Source organism: Haemaphysalis longicornis, unplaced genomic scaffold (genome assembly GCF_048455015.1).
Source record: "Haemaphysalis longicornis isolate Haplotype H1 unplaced genomic scaffold, Haemaphysalis longicornis Haplotype H1 scaffold_6, whole genome shotgun sequence".
Taxonomy (NCBI): domain Eukaryota; kingdom Metazoa; phylum Arthropoda; class Arachnida; order Ixodida; family Ixodidae; genus Haemaphysalis; species Haemaphysalis longicornis.
Genome location: NW_027526407.1, coordinates 211582153 through 211605961, shown reverse-complemented (window position 1 = coordinate 211605961; position 23809 = coordinate 211582153). Strand labels below are relative to the sequence as shown.

The 23809-nt window shown below is 49.1% G+C and overlaps 1 protein-coding gene across 1 annotated transcript in view; it reads left to right on the top strand.

Annotated features, from left to right (window-relative positions):
• LOC144143467 (neprilysin-1-like) overlaps positions 1–23456 on the top strand; it is a 69773-nt gene extending 46317 nt beyond the window's left edge. The window contains exons 5-7 of the mRNA XM_077675214.1: positions 17392–17698; positions 18122–18451; positions 22124–23456. Of these exons, the coding sequence (XP_077531340.1) occupies positions 17392–17698; positions 18122–18451; positions 22124–22477 (991 nt within the window). The 3' untranslated portion in view covers positions 22478–23456. The remainder of the gene's footprint in view (positions 1–17391; positions 17699–18121; positions 18452–22123) is intronic.
• The last annotated feature ends 353 nt before the right edge of the window (positions 23457–23809 follow it).

Sequence of the window (23809 nt, the reverse complement as noted above, 5' to 3'; positions counted from 1 at the left end):
TTAGCCGTATAAAATATAAGAAACATATAAAAGTATACCGGACAGTCAAGAACGCGAACGCGGATGTTCGAGCACCGCCAGATCGAATCCCACTGCGTTGCTCTTCCTGCATTTATCACGTGACACGCTTCCTTCTTCAACCATAGAATGGAAGAACATGGCTGATCAAGCAAGAACACCATTTAGTTAGGGCCTACAAGGTGGTTGTTTTCCTTAGATATCGATAATGCAGGGCGCGGCAACGGTAAGATGTTGGAAACACGTGATAAGGTGTTCGGGCATGGCTATGCCTGGGTAACAAAAATCAGAATGCCCTAAGGGGTAGCTTAGTGCGATATCATTTTCAAAATTGTGCAGTGAGAATTATAAAACAATGGCCTCGACGACGGAAGTGTTTCAACCATCCTAGACTGAAAAAAAAACATTATATAAAGCAGAGTCTTGGAGCAGTCCACCATGAACAATTGCTTAATGACGGCATGGACGTACACTTTTTTGTCAAAATATTGTAAGCCACGGGGACCGTTGTCGGAGCAGGCACGCGGCCTAGCAGGGGCGTTTCGGGTGCCACCGTCGGCTGCTTGTACGGTGAAGAGAGGGAAGGGAACTTTTGCTCTTGCTTTCGTAGTGTGGCTGGTGCGATGAGGGCAGCTCGCGGCCTTTTTCTCAAATCGGGCACATCGCCTGGGGAGTGAAACCTCCTATACAATGCACGGGGAGCAATTTTCGCTCGCAGCGCCGGACAAACCCCTGGCGTTTGGGGGGTAGTGCTAAAAACTTGGCGGCACGTTGCAGACTTGCACTGGAAGACGCCATCCTGATGAGGACTGAAAAGCCGAGCGTTGCCCGGGAGGGGGGGGCGGGGAATTAGCGGCAAATTCAATTGGGACGCACATGCAAGGTAAATTGAGCGAGTGGAAGATGTTCAGATGGCCAGCGCGCGATCTTGTTCCCGTTGCGCAAACCACCACATTATCAAAGGGGAAATTGTTTCGTTCTGATTGATGAAGTTTTGCGCGTGCATTTCTTTTTGCTCCACTTATTCTAAGTACGACGTTTTGGTTTACTAGTACATGCAAACCCGACAAGAACAAAGAACACAGTTTTTTCATTTTTATTGCCTGAATGTACCAATCATACAGTAAAAACACAAATTGAATATTTTACGCTTTTAGTCGCATACAAGGGCGTTTGGCACATGGCCGCATGCTAATAACTAGGTATCTAGCCAGTGCATATCTGTCCAGTGCCTTGTATGTCCAAGGTAGGCGTAGTCTCTGCCGGTGAAATGGACAGGACACAGTGGTGGCTGCTGTAGATCTGACGAGGTGGTAAATGAGCCAGGTTTTGCTTTCTCCCACATGAGGCCAAACACGAGATCTGGAGCATCAAGATGCACGTATCTATATTTGGGTTAGAATGAATACTAGCTTTATTGCTACTTTCAGGCGCACATACGATAATTTTGAGTTGAAACTGGCATCTGTCTTCGAAATAAAAGTTATCTGATATATTAGGAATCTATCTTAATTTGGTTTTGGCTACAAAAACAACAGCAATCGTGAAGGCAAATTTTAAATTAAAATCAGCCTTCATTATTAGGAGACGCGGATACATGTTTCTATTTGTGCGATTATAATGCTCGGCTGCAACGACCCACCTTTCCTCCTAATCCAAAATACATTTCCGCAGACAAAAACAGCCACCCCACACCAGAGTCTCTAAACAGTTATTCATGCATATATACTTCCACGCACTATGTATTCCTCTGGTATTTCTCGGGCCCTGCAGTATACCGGTTTTAGAAACCTTATTAAAAAAATCGCGCCAATCCACCCCGTGAATGTGGTTGGAAAGCAAAGCTGTAAACGGCACCCATAACGATTACTCATGCGACGTCACTTAAAATCACTCACATCGCTCTACAAATAGTAAAACCAGAGAGAAGTGAAATGCACTTAACCACACCATTTATTACTTCAAAGAGGTATTCTTGGTAAGGTTAAATCAATGCATGATGCATGAACGGTATTTGGTTGAGTTGTATTGGTGTAGCACAAGAGTGGAAACTTTTTTTTATAAAATCAAAGTAAGCTCCAACCCGGTGTTAGACGATCTGACTTCTCCGTCTCTGCGCCGCGGACGGAGGCGACGAGACGGAAAGGTCAGGGTAAGGTGAAGGTACGGTCTGTCTCAGAAGGCGATAATGCTGGATTATCTCTCTGGGCCTGACAAGCGGGTGACTGTCCTCGTGCAGCTCCATAGCACGGGAGGTAAAAGCGCAGGCTTGTTGGGTGGGCGTATTTGTTGCCCTCCATTGAAGCATGAGGGGGTGTCCAGATGAGCTGAATGGAACCGTTTGGGGAGTGGTTTTTAGCACGCACAGTGCAGGTCAGGACACCCAATCCGACTGGTAATTCCAGTAGGCTTGCTGGGAATCGGTGACTACCTTCCAAACCCCTGGTTGAGTGAGAGCCAAGGTGATGGCTGCCTCTTCTGCTGCCGTCATTTGTTGGGTCCTAAGCGAGATACACGCAAGGAGGTTGGTTCTGGGGGTAGCCACGATGATGGCGTGTTGCTGCCCTCGATGTTTGGAGAAGTCTGTGTAGATAACTGCATGAGCCGCACCGAGGGTGGTGTTTAGCGCTTGAACCCGTGCTTTTCGTTGACCCTCGTCATGTGAGGGGTTCATATTTCTAAGCAAAAGGAGCATCTTTAGTTTTAGTCGCCAAGAGTCTGGGAGTACGTCAAGCGGAGTGACATTCTGGGCTGCCCAGCCAATCTGGTGAAGCATGCGGTTACCCCCCGCAGTTCTGAGTCGGACCTTCTGGTTAGAAAGATGGCCTTCTATCAGCTCTTCCACCTTGTTGTGGAGCCCGTGCTAAGCAGCCTCAGTGTGGACGCACTCATCAGAAAACCAATGGCCTGCTCAACCGCCTTTCTAATCATTATATAAAGCATCTCTATGTCTTCCTCGTCGAGAAGAAGATAGGGGTTTGTCGTAAGTAACTCTCGAGAGGACAAAAGCTTCCATTAATCGAAAGGTACCGGATTCTTTTAGGCCTCGCTTCTTGGTGGCAACTCGCCTGATCATGTGTATGATTAGAGTAAAGCTGTTTTTGAGGCGCTGCAAGGAGACGTCACTGTTGGTGTTGGCCTGGAAATGTAGGCCCAGGATCTTGATGCTGGGGTTTGGAGTGATGTCCTGGTCATCAAGGAATAATTGAATGTATTCCTTGATTTGGCGTGAGGGCGGACGACAAGGAGCTGTGATTTTTTACGTGAACACTGGAGGCCACAGGCTTTAGCACATTGGCGTACTAAAAGTGAGATTTCATGGATTGGTGTGAGCTTCCTGTAATTTTTGTAACTCTCAGCACATGAGCAAGGTGCGCACAGGGCTGGTAGACGGGCGTCAGTGGTCGTGTGACGCTTTCACGTGGCATTCAGCGAGAAGGCAGGGGGTAAACCCGTAGATGTGCTTGGTCAGTAAACCATTTGTCTTCCCGTGTTCGCGTGGGCTCGTAGCTAAATCCGAAACTCAGGCAGATCCCTGGGTATCGTCCTATTAGTCTGACAAATGTCGATTATAAGGTTTTAATGAAAATATTGGCAGGCCGCTTACAGACTGTCATAAAGGACCTGGTAGGGCCGCATCAAACGTGCGGGATCAAAGGGCGGTCGATAGTTACAAATATTCATACTGCCCGAAGTGTTCTGGAGTGTTGTGACGCCATGCAAGGGACTTTGGCAATGCTCCAGGTAGACATGGCTAAAGCGTTCGATCAGGTGTCGCACGAACTTTTGTTAAATATGTTGGAACACGTGAATGTTGGTTCTGTTATTCTCAATGGTGTGCGCATGGCGTACACTGGGTGTTCTACTAGGCTTGTTATTAACAAAACGATCGGCGCACCCGTTCCTGTTCAACGTGCCGTTCGTCAGGGTTGCCCATTGTCTCCGTTGCTTTTTTGTTTCTACATTGAAGCGTTTTGTTTAAGTGTAATCCGGAGCAAAGACGTCAAAGGGTTTAAACTTCAGTCGTGTGAAGTGCGGGTGTTAGCTTACGCTGACGACATTGCTCTTTTTTTTTGTTGATAGGAGAAGCATAAGCATTGCTGTAAACACCTTGAAATGTTTTTGTAAGTACAGTGCCAGTGGTGTTAATTGGCAGAAATGTGTTGGTTTCTGGCATGGCCAGTGGGACAGTATGCCTAGTGTTTTCGAGTGTATCAGCTGGCAGACGACGCCGGTGAAGTACTTGGGAGTGCCCCTCGAGAACTATGTAGACAGCGACCCTTATTGGCGCAGTCAAACAGTCGAACTGCGTGAAAAGGCCGAGAAATGGAAGGGAAGCGGACTTTCAATATTTGCTAGGGCATCAGTGTGTAATGTGTTTTTAATTAGCAAACTGTGGTACGTTCTACAGGTGTTGCATTGTTCGCGGGCACGTGTACAGGCCTTGCACCGAGTTTTTGCAATGTTGATTTGGGAGTCGTCATGGGAGAGAACAAGCCGTACGAACCTGTTTCGACGCGTGCGTCTTGGTGGCCTGTCATTATCGCATCTGTTTTTGCGTCAAGTGGTAAATCGTTTTTTGTTTCTTCGGGATGTGAAGGACTCCTTTTTGCGCACTGTGTGTCAGGTGAAGTTGGCCAGAGCGCTTCCTGATTTTGTTGTAACGTCAGCTTCTTTATCTTTTGGCGCAACGAAAGGCTACTTCCGTGAGGTGGTACAAGCCACCATGTTTTTGCGTGCACGCTTCACGCTAGAGTACTTATCTAGTGTGACGCGTAAAAGATTGTATAATGACCTCGTTGATTCCGTACTTCCCGTTCCATTGTATAGATCGCTGTACCGTGTAGGGCCAGCACAGGATGTGCTCAAGCGTGTGAAACGTATGGCGATTGGCCCATGGGTTAAGACGTTTTTCTTTAAACTTCACTCGGGCGTCCTTGATGTGAAAACGTGGCAGAAGGAAAAGGGAATGTTTTTGCCGGGTGGGGTGGACTGCTACCCGTGCAGAAAACCCGAGACTGTAGAACACGTGTTTTTGGACTGCTGGGACGGGGTCTTCTTTTGGGACGTGCTTCAGCGAACCCTCAAAAAAGATTTTCCCCTGGACGCTCACGGCATTAGGTTTTTACCTATTGAGAGTGACGAAGTACCTTACGACCTCGTGATGGTCCTGGCCCTACATGCAATTTGGAAATCCCGCATGGCCATACGCCATAGGGACGTTGACGCTAAATGGTCAAGAGAATATTTCGCTGATTCAATGCGTATGATTATTGAAGTGTGGAGGGCTCAGCCTGAGCCTCCAGAGTGGTTGCCTGTGATGGAAACACTGACCAACCTCAAACAATTTTAATCGTTTTTCTGCTGTCAAGGTGATGACTAGCAGTTTTATCGTTGCAGTTTTTTGTTTGATGGTGCTTGTTTTGTACTGAAATGTTGCAATTAAAAAAAAAAAAAAGGGCTCGTAGCTAAATCGGTAAGATAACGGGCTCTCGCTTTGTTAGTCTATTAGATCCAGGTTCGATTCCCGGCGGTGCCATTAAATTCTTTTATTCGTTGGCTGGAGTTTTCTGGTGACACCAACGGTCGCGAAAGAACCCTTGGTGGGTAGAGGTAGAAAGCTTTGCTTTAAAAAGCTAGAATAAATTACTAGCAAAGGTTAAGCCTGCATTGTCTAATTATTTATCGGCTTATAGCTGTAACTGCGTTCTTGTGAATATATCGTACGTGTACTTAAAGCTCAAAATCAAAGCATGGAACTGAAGCATAAATTACAAATTATAAGTGTCGTAATTATTATAGTCATGATTTTATTATAAACATGCACAGTAATTGCTCAGTTTGTATACTTAGTGCAACAAGTTCATTCTGCTATATGCCGTGGATTCACGTGAAGACCAATTGCAGAACACACCATCGAAACGCAATAAATTAAATAGCGTCCGTCTAAACTCATGCGTAAATAATTTATGTAGTCACTTCTTAATTAATATAGTGCTAACAACACATTCTCGGAAGCCATGGACGGGCCCTTTAAGCCAGAAGTCTACGGGAGTTCCCTTCCTCCAGCTGTGGACATAAATAGGGTGATATTAATAACGTTAATAATAATACTGGTAGTGATAATATTCATTATATTAGTAATAACAACAACAAACACAATGCATGCTACTAGAACAAACTAAACAGAGGCAATCTAAAGATAATAAAAAGAGTGCAGATGAGCTCACACTGTTCCATTAGTTATTGTATATGTTGCCTCAAATACATCTTGCTGCATACCGTGAATTCACTTGAGCTAAAATGAAAAGACACGATCTGGACACACAAATATAACGCACGTATAAACACACATGTGTAGCTAAGGTAGTCATTGGATTAATTTGCAAATGCTCTTCCGCGTATTTTATGCATAATTCAAGAGGCAAAGAACACAATCACAATGTAAGAAAGAAAAAGTGCACGTGTATGCTCAATTAAATTATAAAGCTACTGCTGCAACCGCAATCTGCTATGTCGTGCAAGCGTAGAAGAACAAAACGAGCAGCATGCAGATCGTACCTTTCGTCCGCCGGAATCCGAGAGCAATTTGTGGCGGCGTGGCGTCAAAAATTTTGACACCACTCAGTACAGCACGATGTGTGATGACGGCGCGAATCCATTCATGCGTCCGTTTCGATGAAACAATCTTTCCGGTGGTAAAAAAGGCCTTCGGAACAGCGCAGACGTAGCATACCTGCGCGCGCGACAAGAAACTCCCCTTTTTTTCAGCGGTGCGAGGAAGGGAGGCAAGTTCCCCTTTTCCGCTCCGGGTGGCGCTGGTATTTTCGTAATCGCGAACTGCAACTTTCAAGTTCACTTGCATATTAAAAAATCCGTAATTAATAAGTAACATGGTACTAATATGAAATGCAGCAACAACGTTCATTTCTGCTCTGATGTAGTACAGCCCCCAAACGTTAGGATCGCTGCGGTCACGGGACAGAAAAACGGTGAAGTTTCATCCCCCTGACTTCGCTTCAGCGTAGGCACTTTGCGCTGCCTGTATTAGCCGCAACTCGGCTGATAAGAAGGTCAGTCCGACACGCTGGCGTCGAGAACAGCAACTAAGTAGTGGTTTATTCATGAGCGCTTGCATAGGTACTACATCAGACGCGCTCTGCGCACCCCACCGCGCATCACATGTTTACTCGGGCATGACACGGCACGATACACCTTCCCATCTTTTTGTTTTTTTTTACTGAATCATTTGACAAGAATTAGTGCTGCCGGATCACTTCTACTGTTAAGATATTTGTTCGAAGTTGCCACCGTATGCTAAGCGTTTTGGTTGAGTTGTGACCCGCGCTGACCTTCTTGGGACTGGCGATGCTCTGGGCGAAGTTTTGCGAACAGGTTCGTGTGATGGGGCGCATTCGGCATCGCTGTCATCGCTGTAGCTCGTGCGCGGGAAGGACTCAGGTGTTGGCCGTAGGTGTTGGCGGTTTCGCCTCAGTGTTGTACCATTCTCTGTTGCAACTTGGTACCACCTAGGTGCAACTTCACCTAATACCTTGCCTTTTTGAGATAACACCTGGCCACGGATGCGAACCAGGTGTCCTGGTTTAAGCGGGTGCAGTGTACGTCCAGTCGTCCGCTGGCGGTGCTTCTTGACCGGTGAACGTGGTGGGGGATTGAAGTCGGGAAGCCGTGCCCACAGGCGCCGGCCCTGCAGCAGTTCCCCTGGCGAACGTCCGTCTGTTAAGGGGGAAGAGCGATGCGCGAGTAAACCTAGCCAGAAATCTTCACGTGCGTTTCTTGTCTTTTTTAGGAGTCTCTTGGTAATTTGCACACCTTTTTCCGCCAGCCCATTGGACCGTGGAAACTCAGGGCTTGAATGTATGTGTTTAAAATCGTACCATTTGGCGAAGTTGGCGAAGTGGCGGCTTGAACACTGGGGGCCGTTATCTGTGCATACTTCGACAGGGATTCCGTATCTCGCGAAAATGGCTCCCAGCTTGTCGGTGACCGTGGCTGCCGATTTTTTTTTTTTTTGCCGAGTTTTTCGACCTCTGGAAAATTGGAGTATGCGTCAAATACGGCAAGGTACGTGCCACCCGCGTAATGAAACAGATCCACGCCTACTCGGTACCAGGGGTTATCAGGGGTTGGTCGCGATAAGAGAGGCTCGCTCGGCTGCTTGTATGCATAAGTTGCGCAAAGTGAGCACTTTCGTACGACAGCTTCAATCTCAGAGTTCATTACAGGCCAAAAAACTAAACGCCGCGCTCTAGCCTCGCATTTGTTAATGTCGAGGTGCCCTTCATGAATGCGTCGAAGTGTTCCTGGTCGTAGCTTCTTTGGAACGACCACATTGCATCCTTTGAGCCAAATTCTGTCTACCACTGAAAGTTCGGAAGCGAAAGGTTTCAGTTCTCCTTCGACGTTTTTGTTTCATGATATACAGTTTGCAACAGCTCGAACTTGTGGGTCATTATGCGTTTCTTCCGAGAAACGTTTTTTTTTATGGCTTCACTTACAAGGGATGACAGGACGCCGACAGCGTGAACTTGAACGCCACTGTACCCAGCCGAGTCTTCCGAACCAGCAGGCGCCGCTCTTGATAGCATATCAGCAAGCACCAATTACCTGGAACAAACCGCAACACGTAATCATAAATTAGGAGGCGGAGAAAAAATCGCTGCAGCCTTGGTGGCATGTCACCAATGTCTTTAGACGAGATTGCTATCAATGGCTTATGATCTGTGTCAATGGAAATCTTTCGCCCATACACAAACTGATGAAACTTTTCACAGCCATATGCAATCCCCATGGCTTCTTTTTTGATTTGCGAGTAACGCCTTTCGGTCTCGGTAATTGCTCGGGATGCGTACGCAATTGGACGCGAGCCGATATCATGACGCTGAAGTAAAGCAGCTCCCAGGCCGTTTTTCGAAGCATCTGACGTTATTTTTGTTTCTTTCGTAGGGTCAAAAAACGATAACAGCGCAGCGCTTCACAGATCGTAGCCCATTCTTGAGCGCGGCTTTCTGTCCATTCGAACACTGCGTCCTTCCGTATCAGTCTGCGAAGGAGCTTTGTGCGATCAGTCAGTGTTGGCAGGTATTTGCCAAAATAGTTGATTACAGCGAGCATGCGCAGGACTGCCAGTTTATCCTTCGGCACCGGAATTTCGTGCAAGCACCCGACCAATTGTGGACTGGGGCGAATTCCAGTTTTTCTGATCAAGTCTCCCAGGAAAGCAATTTCCTGTACGCCGAACGTGCATTTTTCCGAGTTGAAAGTTAAGCCCGCTCGTTGTGCAGCGCAAAGAGCGGCCTTCAAGCGCTCGTCATGCTCCTGCTTAGATGAGCCCAACACCAAAATGTCGTCTATGTAGACCCGTACTCCTGGCAAGGGGTCGAAAATCTCGCTCAGCCTTTTTTGGAATACTTCCGGTACTGACGAAATTCCAAATGGAATTCGGAGGAAGCGGTAGCGACCGAAAGGAGTGGCGAAGGTGCATATTTTTGATGTTGCCTCGTCCAGTGGTATCTGGGGAAACCGCGTTCGCGTCCAGACGGCTAACAAACTGCGCACCTGGAAGCTCTGCCTCAATATCTTCGCGTTGCGGCATCTGATAATGTTCACACTTTAAGCAGGCGTTTACGTTTCGCGGATCCATGCATACTCTGAGGCTTCCATCTCTTTTCCTGACGATAACGAGAGGGCTTACCCAGTCAGTGGGCTCATCCACCTTGCAGATGACGCTTGCCTTTTCCATACGCTGGAGTTCTTTCCGCAGTGGTTCCTGTAGTACCAAATGCACGCGACGAGCCAGCTGCTGCACCACTGGAACGGAATCGTCACGAAGAACCATCCGGTACTCTCGCTGCACGCAGCCGGTGCCCTCAAAAAGATTGGCGAACTCTTGCACCACGGTAGCGGAATTGCCATAAGCGGCGTCGTTTGCCGCCACGGAGTCAACAGTTCGCGACACATCTCCTAGCAACTCAGCTGTCTGCAGTCCGAGTATAGCCTGGCTTCGCTTCACTACGAAGAAGTGTGCGACGCACCGACGGCTCCCGAGCTTGATCACTTGTGCTGTGACGTCGCACTGCTTAATCACGTTCCCGCTGTACGACCGCAGGACAGAACAGCTTGACTTAAGGGGTGGCTTGGTGCGGAACCTTTTATACACCGATAACGGCAATATATTGGCTTGGGATCTTGTGTCCACCTTCAACGCCACTTCTTGCTCCGCAACGTAGGCGTTTACAACCCAGTCTTTCGCTTTCTGAATGCCGCAAACGCTCACATCGAAGATGCTGAAGCCTTCGTCGTCACGTTGCACTTCACCGACTTGTTGTTTGCAGCAAACTGCAGAGTGGTTTCTTCCTTGACAAGAGCGGCAAATTTTTCCGAAGGCGGGGAATTTCCTTGACTCGTGCCTCCTGTTGCACTTGAAGCACTGGAACGTGGCCTTCAAACTTTGGCTCCGGCGTTGCTGCCTCTCTGTAGTTGCATCAACTTTTTCCTCGCTCTCTTTCCACGCTTCGTTCTGTTTGCTTGCTGTCTCGGCGGCCTTGCTCTGCCTTTTCCAGGGTCAGGTCTTTCTCCCTCAACATCTTCTCACGCAACTTCCTGTTGTTCGTACCGAAGACTATCTGGTCGCGAATCATCGAATCGAAGAGTTGGCCAAAGTTTCAAAACCTTGCTTGCTTCCGTAGGTCCCTGAGGAATTGTTCCGCCGGTTCATCCTCTTCCTGCGTCCTTGTCCTGAAAACGTATCTCTCGTAAACTTCGTTTTGCTGGCCTGCACAGTACTCCTCGAACTTCGCTAGTCTGGTAGTCCTCCTTATTTTCACCTTCAGCAAACGTGAAGTTGTTGAAAACGCCTAAAGCATCGTCTCCGGCGGCGGTCAGGAGCGTGGCAGTTTTCGCAGCTTCAGTCAGTCGCTTTGCTGGCGCAGTGGCTTGCAAGTACAGCTCAAGCTTTTGCTTGAATAGCGCCCAGTTCGTCTGAACATTAACGGTTAGTCGTACGTGATCTGGCGGTTTCAGTGGTTCCATGACTGCGGCGTGCCTGCGCGCCCCACTTCTGACACCATGTATCAGCCGCAACTCGGCTGATAAGAAGGTCAGTCCGACACGCTGGCGAAGAGAACAGCCACTGAGTAGTGGTTTATTCATGAGCGCTTATATAGGTACAGCAGACGCGCTCTGCGCAGCCCCCCGCACATCACATGTTTACTCTAGCATGTGCCCTTATCGCGCCAGCCACACTACGAACGCAAGAGCGAAAGTTCCCTTCGCTCTCTTTAGTAACTCAAACAGTGGGCAGCGGCAGCCGCAGCGCCACTGCTGGGCCGCGCGCCTGCTCCCGCTACGGTCACCACGGCCTTTTTGTCAAAGTTTGCCAAAGACTGTACGCAATATCTCGTTAACAGTCTCAAACCTAGACCAGAAACGAAATGAAGAGGTCTTACCAGTGCAAACATAACAGACATTTCAATCCCCAACTGGAAGTAGGGTTTGTTTCATTTATTCAATTTTTTACACGGCAGCATAGGCATTCACGTTTACATTGTGTGACCATCGAATACCTGAGGATTTAAAAAGACGTGTTTTATTTTGTCATTTAAGCCTATAAGCGTAGCATTGTTCATCTACAAAATTATCTCAAGGTAACGATGGCCCTCAATAATACTGGTTGGAAAATTTGCTGGAAGCGTGCAAAATATGTATACATTAATACCTGATAGGCCATTTCTGTGAAAAATCTCACAAGGTCTTTTTCTTGCTTTTTGTATGAGTAGCAGTGTATGAGTAGCAGTATTGGGGTACATTTGCCTTCATAGTGTACGTTTCAAATTGTACAAGAGCTCCTCTTAAGGGACCCTGCAACAGTTCATCAACGTTGTTTCGAAATATTAAATGCTTGCAAAACACATCAGTACTTAGATTAGGGTGTCGCTGTGTATACCTAAGCCATGAAATACTGATCTATGCCTATCAGATTTCCTGCAGATTTCCTATCAACTTCCTGCAAACATTTTTTCCGGTCTTGGCCTTCTTTCAGCGCTGAAATTCCGTCATTGCAGTGGTGTAGCGGCAATTGTCCAGCTTTCCTTCACTTGCAGCCATGGACGCATTCGATAGCCACTTCAAAAAGAACACCACGAAAGCACAGCTGAAACAGAAGGCGCATCTGCTGCGACGGGCAAATCACGAAGAGCGGCGCTGGGCTGGCGTAAGATTACTATACCTTCCGCAGTGCTCCCAGCCTCGGAGGCGAGAGTGAAAGCGTTTATCAGAAGTGTTGCAGAGTCCCTTTAGGATTGCTTGCCCCTCTCACTATTGCGGCTTTCACACCACTGCGCCTGCGTTGTAAGACAAGCAGTCGGCACACAGGGCAGATCAAAACCACTAAACTTGGTTTAGCGGACCCTTGGAAACCGCTGTCTTTAGCGCGGTCCTGCATTTGAGGAGATATGTTTCGGCCAGGAGGTGCACCGAAGCAAAGGTTAAGAGGCGGTGAATGGCTTTTTCAAAGGCTATGTGCGCTCTAATGCTTACATTGTGGTTTTTGCGGGCTCAAGGTATACACCATTGGACAAGAGAGCACCGAAGCGCAATAATACGCAATAATGCGGCTTCTCCGGGATCTTTTCATCTTTACATGCCAGCGTTTTCGTTTTAAATGCAGAGCATTTCAGTAACTCACGATGTCACCCGCGTTGGCGTCCGTAGTCCGCGTCCGCATCGCTCCCCCCACACTATATAAAAAAAACGTACGTCACGTGGATGAGCGTTTGGTTAACAGACGTCTATTATTTAACTAGTGGGATAAAACATCCCCCTCGCGAGGGGCACGATCAAATGCAGAGCATTTCTGCGGGGGGGCGCGCCTGCAAGTCGTATGGATTACGTATTGGTTGTTGTTGTTGTAATTGTTGTCTTCCAGCGTAGACATTGTCGATGAAGTCGATGGTGAAACGTGCCGTGAACCCCCTGCCGCGGCTATGACGCAACGTGGAGCGGCTATGACGCAACGTGGCGCGGCTATGACGCAACACAACCCAACACAATCCACTTTAATCCAATCCAATCCAAATCCAAGCCAATCCAAGCCAATCCAAGCCAATCCAAGCCAATCCAATCGAATCCAATCCAATGCCTCTCGCGAGAGAGTGTTATTAGGGTGGCTAGAATAGGAAGGTGTGGTGACCGGCCAGGAAAAGCTGGCCCCCGTTCGCGTGAATGCCGCGAGGCGGCGCTGTCGTCAGGGGCGCCGTCAGCTCGCGCGGCCGTTCTGGCCGTTCTCCGTGCTACGCGTCTCTGCCACGACCCGGAGGGGACGCGTTACTGAGCTCTGGATATTGTAGCTAATACCGCAGTTCCTTAGACAAGGCAAGGCTTGTGTTGCGCTACCGCTAACATGGGGTTTTAGACACGGCTAAATACATCCGAGTTTTATGCTATAAGAAAGCAAGCAGGCGTTTGAGAAATGCCACATTAAAGCCGCTGAGCCGGAGCTTATGTGTGGTACAGGGATTTTTGCAGGTTTTATGTGAAATATTGTTTTTTTTTTCTTCGAGGTGAGCGCTATATAATTGCTAGGATCACGCGGCATGTTTATTCTTGCCACTCGTATTTTTTTGTTGCTGTTGGTGGTGGTGGTGGGCGTAATTACGTACGAAAGTTGATAACTTCGTTTCTTCGTTTACACCAGGCAAATCAACATGAAATTGTGGCATACGTTCTAATGCAACGTCCTGGAGTCATTTCATTCCCAATGTAGTTCGAAAACCAAACAAAAAGATGCAACATGTTCCTAGCCGAGCAAACTAAATTTATTGCGTGGAGCAGAATGCAGTTCAGTTCTGCTGCTTCTTTCACGTTACGCAAGCCTTTTTTTTTTTTTGCCTTTGCTCTCGTTTGTTTTGTAATCAAAATGCAAATAAAAATGAACGATGTGTAGCACACAATAAGCGCTGCCGCTTCAGATGTGGAGCAGCATTGTTTTTAGTTGCACCACGTACTAGATTTAGTCGCGGTAAAATAGTACATTCAAAACTCGATCTAACGAACAAATTCTGATTAATGCTTTTGCGAACTCGAACTAACGAAATAGATTCCCCGCCACCTCCCGGTTTAACGAAGAATTTCGAGCAACAGACATATCTAATAATGAGAAATTTCGAATGTGTTCGGACAGAACACCATGAAGATGATTGCGCCACGTCAGAAAAAAAGAGGCATTTGTTTTCACGGAACTTTGCGTGATAAATTACTCAACAATCCCGTGGTGCATGGCGTCCTGGCCAGCACGCTTCCCACAATCTTGAAGGGAAATGACGCCATCATTCATGCCAATTCTTCTGGAATTGCGTCGAAGAAAAATAACCTCAAGGACACATATATCCTGCACGAGAAACTGGAGGAAGCCCTGTTTACGTGGTTAAAGGATATGAGAGGCAAGAACGGTCCGCTCAGCGGGGAGGTGGTACAACAGAAAGCGCTGTGTATCGCGTGACTGCTGGGGTGCGATGACTTCAATGCAAGCCGCAGCTGGCTCATTATTTTCGCCGTGCACTTTTAGTGCATCGCTTAATTATCGTCAAGCGAGCGCCGTAGCTAGCCGCCACAATTACAATCTCATGGTAGCTGCTGGGATGCGACTGCCTTTAGACATGAAAATTATGAAATCAACTGCTTGTAAAATGACAGTCCCGATTTTACGAAGTTCCCGATTTAACGAAATACGCGCTTTTCGGTGACTGCATTAGATCGGGTTTTAACTGTATGACATGCTAGAACTACTCATGTTGCGTCAAAGTGCTTTGCGCAAACAGCCCAATTGTCCTGAAGCGTCTTGTCGGCCTTCGGAATAGCACGCGACCACTTCAAAATCAGGTCTTGACACGCGGGTGCAAAAAAGAGGGACATTTTTTCGGAACAAGGTTTGTATCCGAAATCGCACCCTAGCACGAAGCACCATCTCTGAGTTTTTTCTTTGAAGTAGAAGGCATATTCGCCACCGCACAGCAGTGCAGTTATACACGAAACATGCAATAATCTGCAGCAAAACACAGAGCGACTAGTCCTACCCGCCGCGGTGGTTCAGTGGCTAAGGCGTTGCGCTGCTGAGCACGAGGACGCGGGTTCGATTCCCCGCCGCTGCGGCCGCTTTTCTGATGGAGGCGAAAAGCAAAAACGCCCGTGTGTACGAGATTTCGGCGCACGTTAAAGATCCCCCGGTGGTAAAAATTAATCCGGAGCCCTCCACTACGGCGTGCCTCATCGCCTCCGTTGCGTCGGCGCGTTAAACCCAACAATCAATCAGCGACTAGTCCGCGCCCAGGCGCTGATACAGAGGCTGGCCGCTGGACTGGCTTTCCACCGCGGAAACGCTGACGGCGCCCCTGACGACAGCGCTCTGTTTTGCCCTAGCGGCAGGCACGCGCCGGGGGAACACCCGCTCTGCGGGAAAGGCGCCGCGGTCATCACACCTTCCCATTCTAGCCACCTTAGTGTTATAGCGCCGAAATCGCCACCACGCGAACGCGTGATGCTGACGTCACGATCACGCCACAGATGTTAGCGACCGCAGCGCGCGCGAACGACATATGTGGTTTAAGCGCAAACCGACCGCGGCGAGAGAGCGCGATGCGAGCGCCCCACCTGTTCTTGCGCGCGAACCTAACGCGGCGAGAGAGGATGTTGCGCACGTCCCCACCTGTTGTGCGCCCGAACCGAACGCGGCGAGAGAGGGCGTTGCGAACGGACAGAAGGCGAGGAGGACGCGGGGGAGAGGGCGCACCTCTGGCCGACGGTTGAATGAGTCAAGGATATAAGGCACGTTCGTAACCTTCCGCTCTGTGTCGGCTTTGTGGCTCAGTTGGTAGAGTACCTGTAAAAGGGTCGAAAGTTGGGCAAGTTGGTATTGACGCATCTTAAAAATCCAACTGCGCGCAAATTAACGAGGACGTGAACACACCGAAGACACCACAAGCGCAGACTGCACTCGTGGTGCGCTTGTGGTGTCTTCGGTGTGTTCACGTCCTCGTTAATTTGCGCGCAGTTGGATTTTTAAGATGGTAGAGTACCGTGCACCTTGCGTTCCGCCCGCACAGTCGTGGGATCGAAACCTGGCGCCGGCAAGTATTATTTTTTTATATATATTGTAAGGGGAGCGATGCGGACGCGGACTACGGGCGCCAACGCGGGTGACATCGTGAGTTACTGAAATGCTCTGCATTTAAAAATAATACCTGCCGGCGCCAGGTTTCGATCCTACGACTCTGCGGGCAGAACGCAAAGTGCACGGTACTCTACCAACTGAGCGACAAAGCCGACACAGAACGGAAAGTTACGAACGTGCCTTATATCCTTGACTCATTCAACCGTCGGCCAGAGGTGCGCCCTCTCCCCCGCGTCCTCCTCGCCTTCTCTCCGCTCGCAACGCCCTCTCTCGCCGCGTTCAGTTCGGGCGCACAACAGGTGGGGACGTGCGCAACACCCTCTCTCGCCGCGTTAGGTTCGCGCGCAAGAACAGGTGGGGCGCTCGCATCGCGCTCTCGCCGCGGTCGGTTCGCGCTTAAACCAGATATGCCGTTCGCGCGCGCTGCGGTCGCTAACATCTGTGGCGTGATCGTGACGTCAGCATCACGCGTTCGCGTGGTGGCGATTTCGGCGCTATAACACTCTCTCGCGAGGGGCATTGGATTGGATTCGATTGGATTGGCTTGGATTTGGATTGGATTGGAATAAAGTGGATTGTGTTGGATTGTGTTGCGTCATAGCCGCGCCACGTTGCGTCATAGCCGCTCCACGTTACGTCATAGCCGCGGCAGGGGGTTCACGGCACGTTTCACCATCGACTTCATCGACAATGTCTACGCTGGAAGACAACAATTACAACAACAACAACCAATACGTAATCCATACGACTTGCAGGCGCGGCCCCCCCGCAGAAATTCTCTGCATTTGATCGGGCCCCTCGCGAGGGGGATGTTTTTTCTTATTTGCGTATACATCAACCAAACGGCCACCGCCCCTGGGCACAAGGCCCTACGCAGCCATGACGCACTCATGCGCTCTTGAAGGCTGCACGCAAAGCAGATCGGGCGTACCTCGTGGCCTGCCTGGCACTCCTGCTCAGCGATAACAACACTTTCAGAAAACAGGTTCGTGGCTGACTCCCATGGAAATATATAACCACAGCTGCCAGACGTTCACCTATTCGAATGTTTTAGGTTTCATCAAACCTTGCTTACGAGGCCAGACACATTTACAGCTCGAACAGATCCTGCACAAACGAGACGCCCCAAAAGTGCTCATTTTAGTGAAGCACTCGTCGGGATAAGCTGTGAGCGCACGCGTGCGCAGTTACCACGCCGTGGACAAGCTGGCGCTGGGTATCCTGAAGACGGTGCCAGCAGCGTACTCTTGGATGGACGAAAATACCCGGAAAAGCACCCATGAGCGTCTCCATCGCCTGCGCGTAGTCTTGGGCCCCGCGGTGCTCACGACGCACTCGGAACTCAAGAGCCAGCACAAGTACTTCCGGCCGTACACGCCGGACAAGGGCTTCCTTAGCTGGCTGCTAGAGAACCGGGCCTACCACCTCAGCCACCGCACCCAGAATCTGCTGGCGAGCAACGGCACCGGCGGACAGCGCCCGGAACCGCCGACCGTAAGTGCTCTTCTGGCTTCTGCGGAGTTTTCCTTAAGGCCTACGGCCAGTTGACTAGGCGTGTCGTGATGGTAAAAGGATTTTTTAACTCCCAAATACCAAAAGGGCTAGCACTGGAGCCTTGGCCTCGTAACCCGAGCGCCAAGCGTTAGTGATGGTGCGCCTGCAGTGAGAATTCGGGAAATTCGAAATCGAATTCAAATTGAATTCAAATTGCATTTGAAATGTAATTGATTATTACGTGTTGCGCGGAACAGGACGAGAACAGCCTGAGAGGGTGGCTGGGGGGAGAGGAGAGACAAATATATGCGGAAGTGGCAGCTGGTGACTGCCGTATTTCGGCCACATTTGCAGTGAAGCGAGCACATTCGCTTCACATTTATCTTTGACGTTGTGTAAGATGCAGGCCAATCTCTGTCCCAGTTTCAGGACGCCGTTCCAAACGCCGTCGTGGACCCGGTGCACCAGGACGTGCTCGTCTCGCCCGCGCTGCTGTTCGCGCCCTTCCGCGCCGAGGACGGGCGGCCCTTCACGAGTACGGTGAACTCCGCGGCCATCGGCTCCCTGGTGGCCTCTCTGATCGCCCGCTACTTGGACCCCGTGGAAGGCGCCTACGACTTCACGGGCCAGCGCCTGGACCACAGCTGGTACGGTGGAGCGGCCGAGGCTACCTACGCCCAGAGCCTGCAGTGCATCCGCAATCGGCAGTCAGCATACGAGGGCATCAATGTCACCGAACGGGAGGCCGCCGAGGTGAGACCGTACGGTTTACGTTAGCGGGTTTGGTTGCCGATTACGCGCCACTAGACTTTATTGCCTGCATGGGTTGTTTCTTTTCTTCGTTTGCTAGCTCCCCTACGGGGGTATCGTGCCTCTTTCGGTAATGTTCCTCCCAGTCGCCCATACCACCGCGTGCCAACACGCTCGGGGTTCGAGTGACGCCCCAGAAGCGCGGTTCAGAGCACAGGGCAATTCTTGCTTTTGCGCAGCCATCAGGAATGCCGCAACCTCAGCGCTCTTGTGTGACTCTTCTTTAGATCTGCACGCCTATGTTAGCTATGTCTAATGTATCTTTGTTTACATTCCGTGTAATTTTATTTTTCTCTGCAAAGGATATCCTCACTTTTAAAGGCCACTGCAGAACATCATGATAGGTGAAGTGTGAAAATAACATTTTGGCCTCAACCTCGCACGGCAAATTTGGCCGCGTGATGTGGCCGTTTGGGCATGATTTATTACGAAAGAGTTGCCTTGATAGAAAAGCTGCTTGAGGCAGCAGGGTTTCGTGATTTTCCCATTCTTCGTAACGAAAGGAAAATAAAGATTTCGTTTGATTTGATTGACTAGGAAGTTCCAAAGTCCGTCACCAAGCACAAAAGAACGCCCACAAAATCACCAGCGTATGGCACGTGAATTGGCGGCAGCTCAATCATGTGCCATTCGTTTCACGAATGAAGTCGGTAATAAGCGCTGTCTGTGTAGCCAAATTTCAAGAAAGACCTCCCATAAACAACCTGCATAAGGACAGATGAAAAGAAGGTCGGGTGGGCGTAGAATCGTACTCGTACTTCCTGAATGGGGAAAGCGTGCGTCCGCAGTGGCATGGAGGGAGCTCGATTCCTTTAGCTCACCGAAGGTAAACGAAGCACGAAACAAACATACTCTCAGCACGTACTTCACAAATTTACACTCCTTTCGCCTGCGTGAGCAATGCAACTGCTGAAATTTTCGGTAGTTTTTTTTGTATAGTAATTCAGCAATCCTGTATGTGTTACAACAGGCAGCTTTTCATTTTCAACGAAGGTGAATAAATTAGCTCATGGTATACTTCACTTACAGCCAGTGTACCTTGTTGTCGTTTTCACATTTTCTTTTCTTTTCTGCCTCTTTAGCCTCTCTTTTTGTATATGCTAGACATTGCCCCGGCACCGGCAAAGGTTTTCGAAGCCAAATAGATCTAGAATGGTCCAAACGCACCGTCATCATGGAGGGAACAACACGCCGGCAGGCATACCAATGTTGGGCAAGTTGGCGCATACCTTATCAAGAAAACGTTGAAAATAGAGGAAAGCTGAATAGCAACTAAAAAGAAGGCAGCTAGTTGCAAAGACAAAATGTATGCACTCATAGACGAGCAGGCTAACGTTGCACACAGCATGAACAAGATACTAAATGTAGCGGAACAATTTCACAGGATAGGCGTCAGCGACGTCAGACGAGGGGAAACTACTAAGCCTCCCTAAGACAAAGTAGACAAGGCTCTGAAAGGCATGAAAAGAGACAAAGCTGCAGCGGACAACGGCATAACCGTGGATCTTTTAAAGGGGGGAGATATTGCACTGGAAAACCTCTTTGCAGTAGTTTCGGAATGCTTAAGGGCACGTAAACTGCCAATATTCTGGAACAAAGCAAACATAATTCTGATTCGAAATAAGGGGGACACTAAAGACCGTAACAACTACGCACCCATCACCCTAGTCTCAGTTGTATACACGCTGTTTACCAAGGTATCTGTGCACTGAATAAGGGACAGCCTAAAATCCCAACAACCCAGAGAGCAGGCCTGGCTTAGGAAGGGGTACTCAACCATAAATCACATCTACGTCGTCAACCAAAGGGTACAAAAATCTACAGAGCATAATAAACCCCTATACAAGGCCTTTATAGACAACGAAGTAACGCTTGATTCAGTAAACACCGCAGTTGTGCTGGAAGCATAGGAAGACCAGATAGAGCAGAACTACATAAGACTCCTAGACGACGTATACAGCTTGTATTCACCAGCGAGGCGCGCAAGCAGGTAAGCACGTGAGTGCGCCGTCTCTGGTTGCGTCGGGCTCCGCGGAATGGCGGCAACTGTCCGTGCTAAGCACATGACTGTGTTGGACGTTCCAAACTCTTCCTCACCGAACGCGAAGCAATGCCGGGACTCCAATTGGAGCGTGAATAATAACATGTCTGTTGACACCACCGTTGAAAATCGAGTTAAACGGACCAGAGGACGCACGCCGGTGTTTTAAGGATGTTCAACAGCAACCGTTCGGCGTAACCTATTTTGAATGTTTTGAATCCATTTTAATTCTCGCCCGCACGAGAAAGCCCACAACGGACCGACATGACATCATCTGCAACTTTCCCCATACTGCCTACGTTGGGGCTCCCGTGACGAAGCCGACGCGCTGGCTGGGGTTGGCGCGTGCTGCTCCGGAGTGTGTACCACGCCATGGTTTTGGGACTGACGTCATGCTGCCCGGGCGCGTGGGGACGGTGAAGACCTCGGCCGGTCTGGTAACGCGCGTCCAGAGCGGCAGCGGTACGGCAAGAATGGTGACGTCACGTGATACCTCCATTCAAGGCGGCTGCTCGGCGTTCGTTTTGTCGAAACCGAAACTGATACTTTACGATACTTGACGAGACTGATACTTGAAATACTTGACGAACTACACACTGAAATCACGGCTGCGGGGCTAAAAGTAAATATGGATAAATCCAAACTACTGCGTAATAAGCATGTCGAAAGCGCCCTCTTCAGCGTAGAAGACGAAGCGCTAGAAGTACAAGATTATAAATACCTCGGACAGATGGTTAATGCTTACCCAATCACGAGAGAGAAATCCGGCGCAGAATCGGTATTGGCTGGGTGTACTCGGCAAACACTCTCAAATAATGAACAGTAAGCTGCCTTTGTCACTGATATGAAGAATATACAGCCAATACATCCTGCTGGTGATGAGAGCGATTTCGCTCAGATCAAACCTGTCGTTGATGCAACACCCCGCTTGTCCGACGTACGACTTGCCACAAGGCACCAAGGGGACCTCGTAGACCAGCGCTTCCTGGCATTCGACATAGGGCTTGGTGTGACTTACCTGGCATCCTTTCTCCGCTGCTTGCTCTATATTCAGTCTCCTGCAGAGCCCACCCAGATTGTTGGGACGGGCTCTGGGTGTGCAAGCTGCACACCCGACCGTCCTACTATCTTTTTGAGCTTGTGGCTGACACCATGAATGAATGGAATTACCGCTTTTTTCTTGCGGCTTTCTTGTGGCGTTTCCGGCGTGACAGTCTTCCTCATGTCGCGCAAAAGTTTGCTGGCTAAGAAGCTGCTTTGTTAAATGGTGTACCAACTTCCCCAACTACACAACTACAAACCCTGCTGATATTTCTAGCCCCGAGCGGTTTCATCTCCGAGAGCAAGAACGCCAAGGCGCCTAGAATCCAAGAACGCCAAGGCGCCAGGTCGTTATTTTTTAAGACGTTGTCTCCACGGACGCTCTAAATTACTTAAGTCTACTAATTAACTGAACAATATGCATGTATCGAACGGCAGGAACACTGTGTGAGAGGCGTGGCGCAATGCCGCAGAAACAAACCAAAGAGATAGGGCGCGAAATTCGACAAGCCTGCCGCTCGTCCTGTGCTCAGGTGCTGGCGAACACGATGGGGCTGCGCATCGCGCTCAGCGCCTTCCGGGATGGGAACGAGTCGAAGGCTTCGGACAGCGGCCTCCTGGCCGATCCCGCCCTGGCGGCTCTAATGGCGCAGCTGAGTGGCGGTGGGAGCGACGAGCGGCGACCACCGCGGCTGCAGCGGGAGCGGCTCTTCTTCGCCGCCTTCTGCTTCCAGTTCTGCGGCGTCGTCCTGCCCCGGGGCTCGACGGGGCTGCCGCTCAACGCGCGCTGCAATCTGCCCCTGCGGGAGATGCCCGACTTCGCCAGGGCCTTCAAGTGCGCCAACAACAGCGCCATGGCGGCTCAGCTTGCGTGCTTGCCACACTGAACGGCTCTGGTCGCGATATGTGGCCGCCTTTAGACTTCCTGAATGTGTGCACTTGTAGTAGAAGTCTTTTCGCAGTGAAACAGAAAGAAAATGTTGCATTGCGAGGTGCACAATTGCCGTAGAAGATACAAGTCAGGCTTTCTGGTGCATAATTAGGATAGGTTAGTATTGACTGCGTCATTTTCGGGGACTTTGTAACCATATTAATAACCAACTTGCTTTCGAGTGTAACAAGATTTATTTATCAACAGGTGTTGGTAGTTCTTACGCTCTAATTTGATGTGCAAGAATTCATTTTTTATGAACCGGAACTGATGAGTTCGTGCGGGACACCCCTGATGTGGCTTCCACATCCCCAAGCAAAACAGCTCAATTACGTTTTCGTTCTTGGGCTAGCTATTAGGACCACAAGTTTGCTCACAGCCTCATTTTGGTACATCTGTGTGCTGCTGTTCGCAACCGTCAGTGCACAAGCTTTGAAGAAACGATTGTATGCATTTTGTAGACTTTTGTTTAGTATCGTGGAGTGCACATACACGCAGCAAACCGTGAATTATTTTCAGTTTCCTTTCCTTTTACACCCGAAAGATGGATCTATCGCTGAACTAGTTTCAATCGCTCAAACAAACGTTATCACATGCAAATTTTAAACGCATCCTTTCACTATTTATTCACTATTATTTTAAGCGGCCGTACTGGTTAGCACAGTTTTGTAGCCGATTCTTCAACCTTGCACCTGCACCTGTTCCCTCCTGTACGTTTCGTAAACTTATAGCTAGCGCCCCTCTGTAGGGTAATCGAAAGAAAAATGTGCCACTAGTTCTATAAAAATCAATTGGATGCGTTTTGAGCCGCACAGGACATTTAGGTTTTTGAAACATAACATTTTCCCAAACTAAATAAAGATGGTTCGGTGTAAAGTACCTGAAAAAATTTTGTGGAATTTCGGTAGCACAGAATTTCTGTGCCATTTCTTCCTAACAAATAAAATACATATCATCGGAACATTATTGGTCGCTACTGCAAATGTGTTTTCGTAAACTAGAGCATTTTTTCTGTGGTTGGCGCCAGAAGTACCATCCGCGCAGCTGGAAGGTTGGACACGCACATTAACATTTAGTAAACAATTAAGCCCTCCTGTCCTAGATAAGTTGAATCCCAGTAAAGCTGTGAGAATAACGGCATTCAATACAGGTACACTAAGTGCAGCATGGAGCGAGCTCTTAAAGGTAGGTGGTAAACGCCCTTAAAAGTTTCCTGCCACGCACAATGATGGGCGTCCCGGCTGGAAAACTTGTCACTTGCCAACGAGCTTGCCCGCTGTGGGATGTG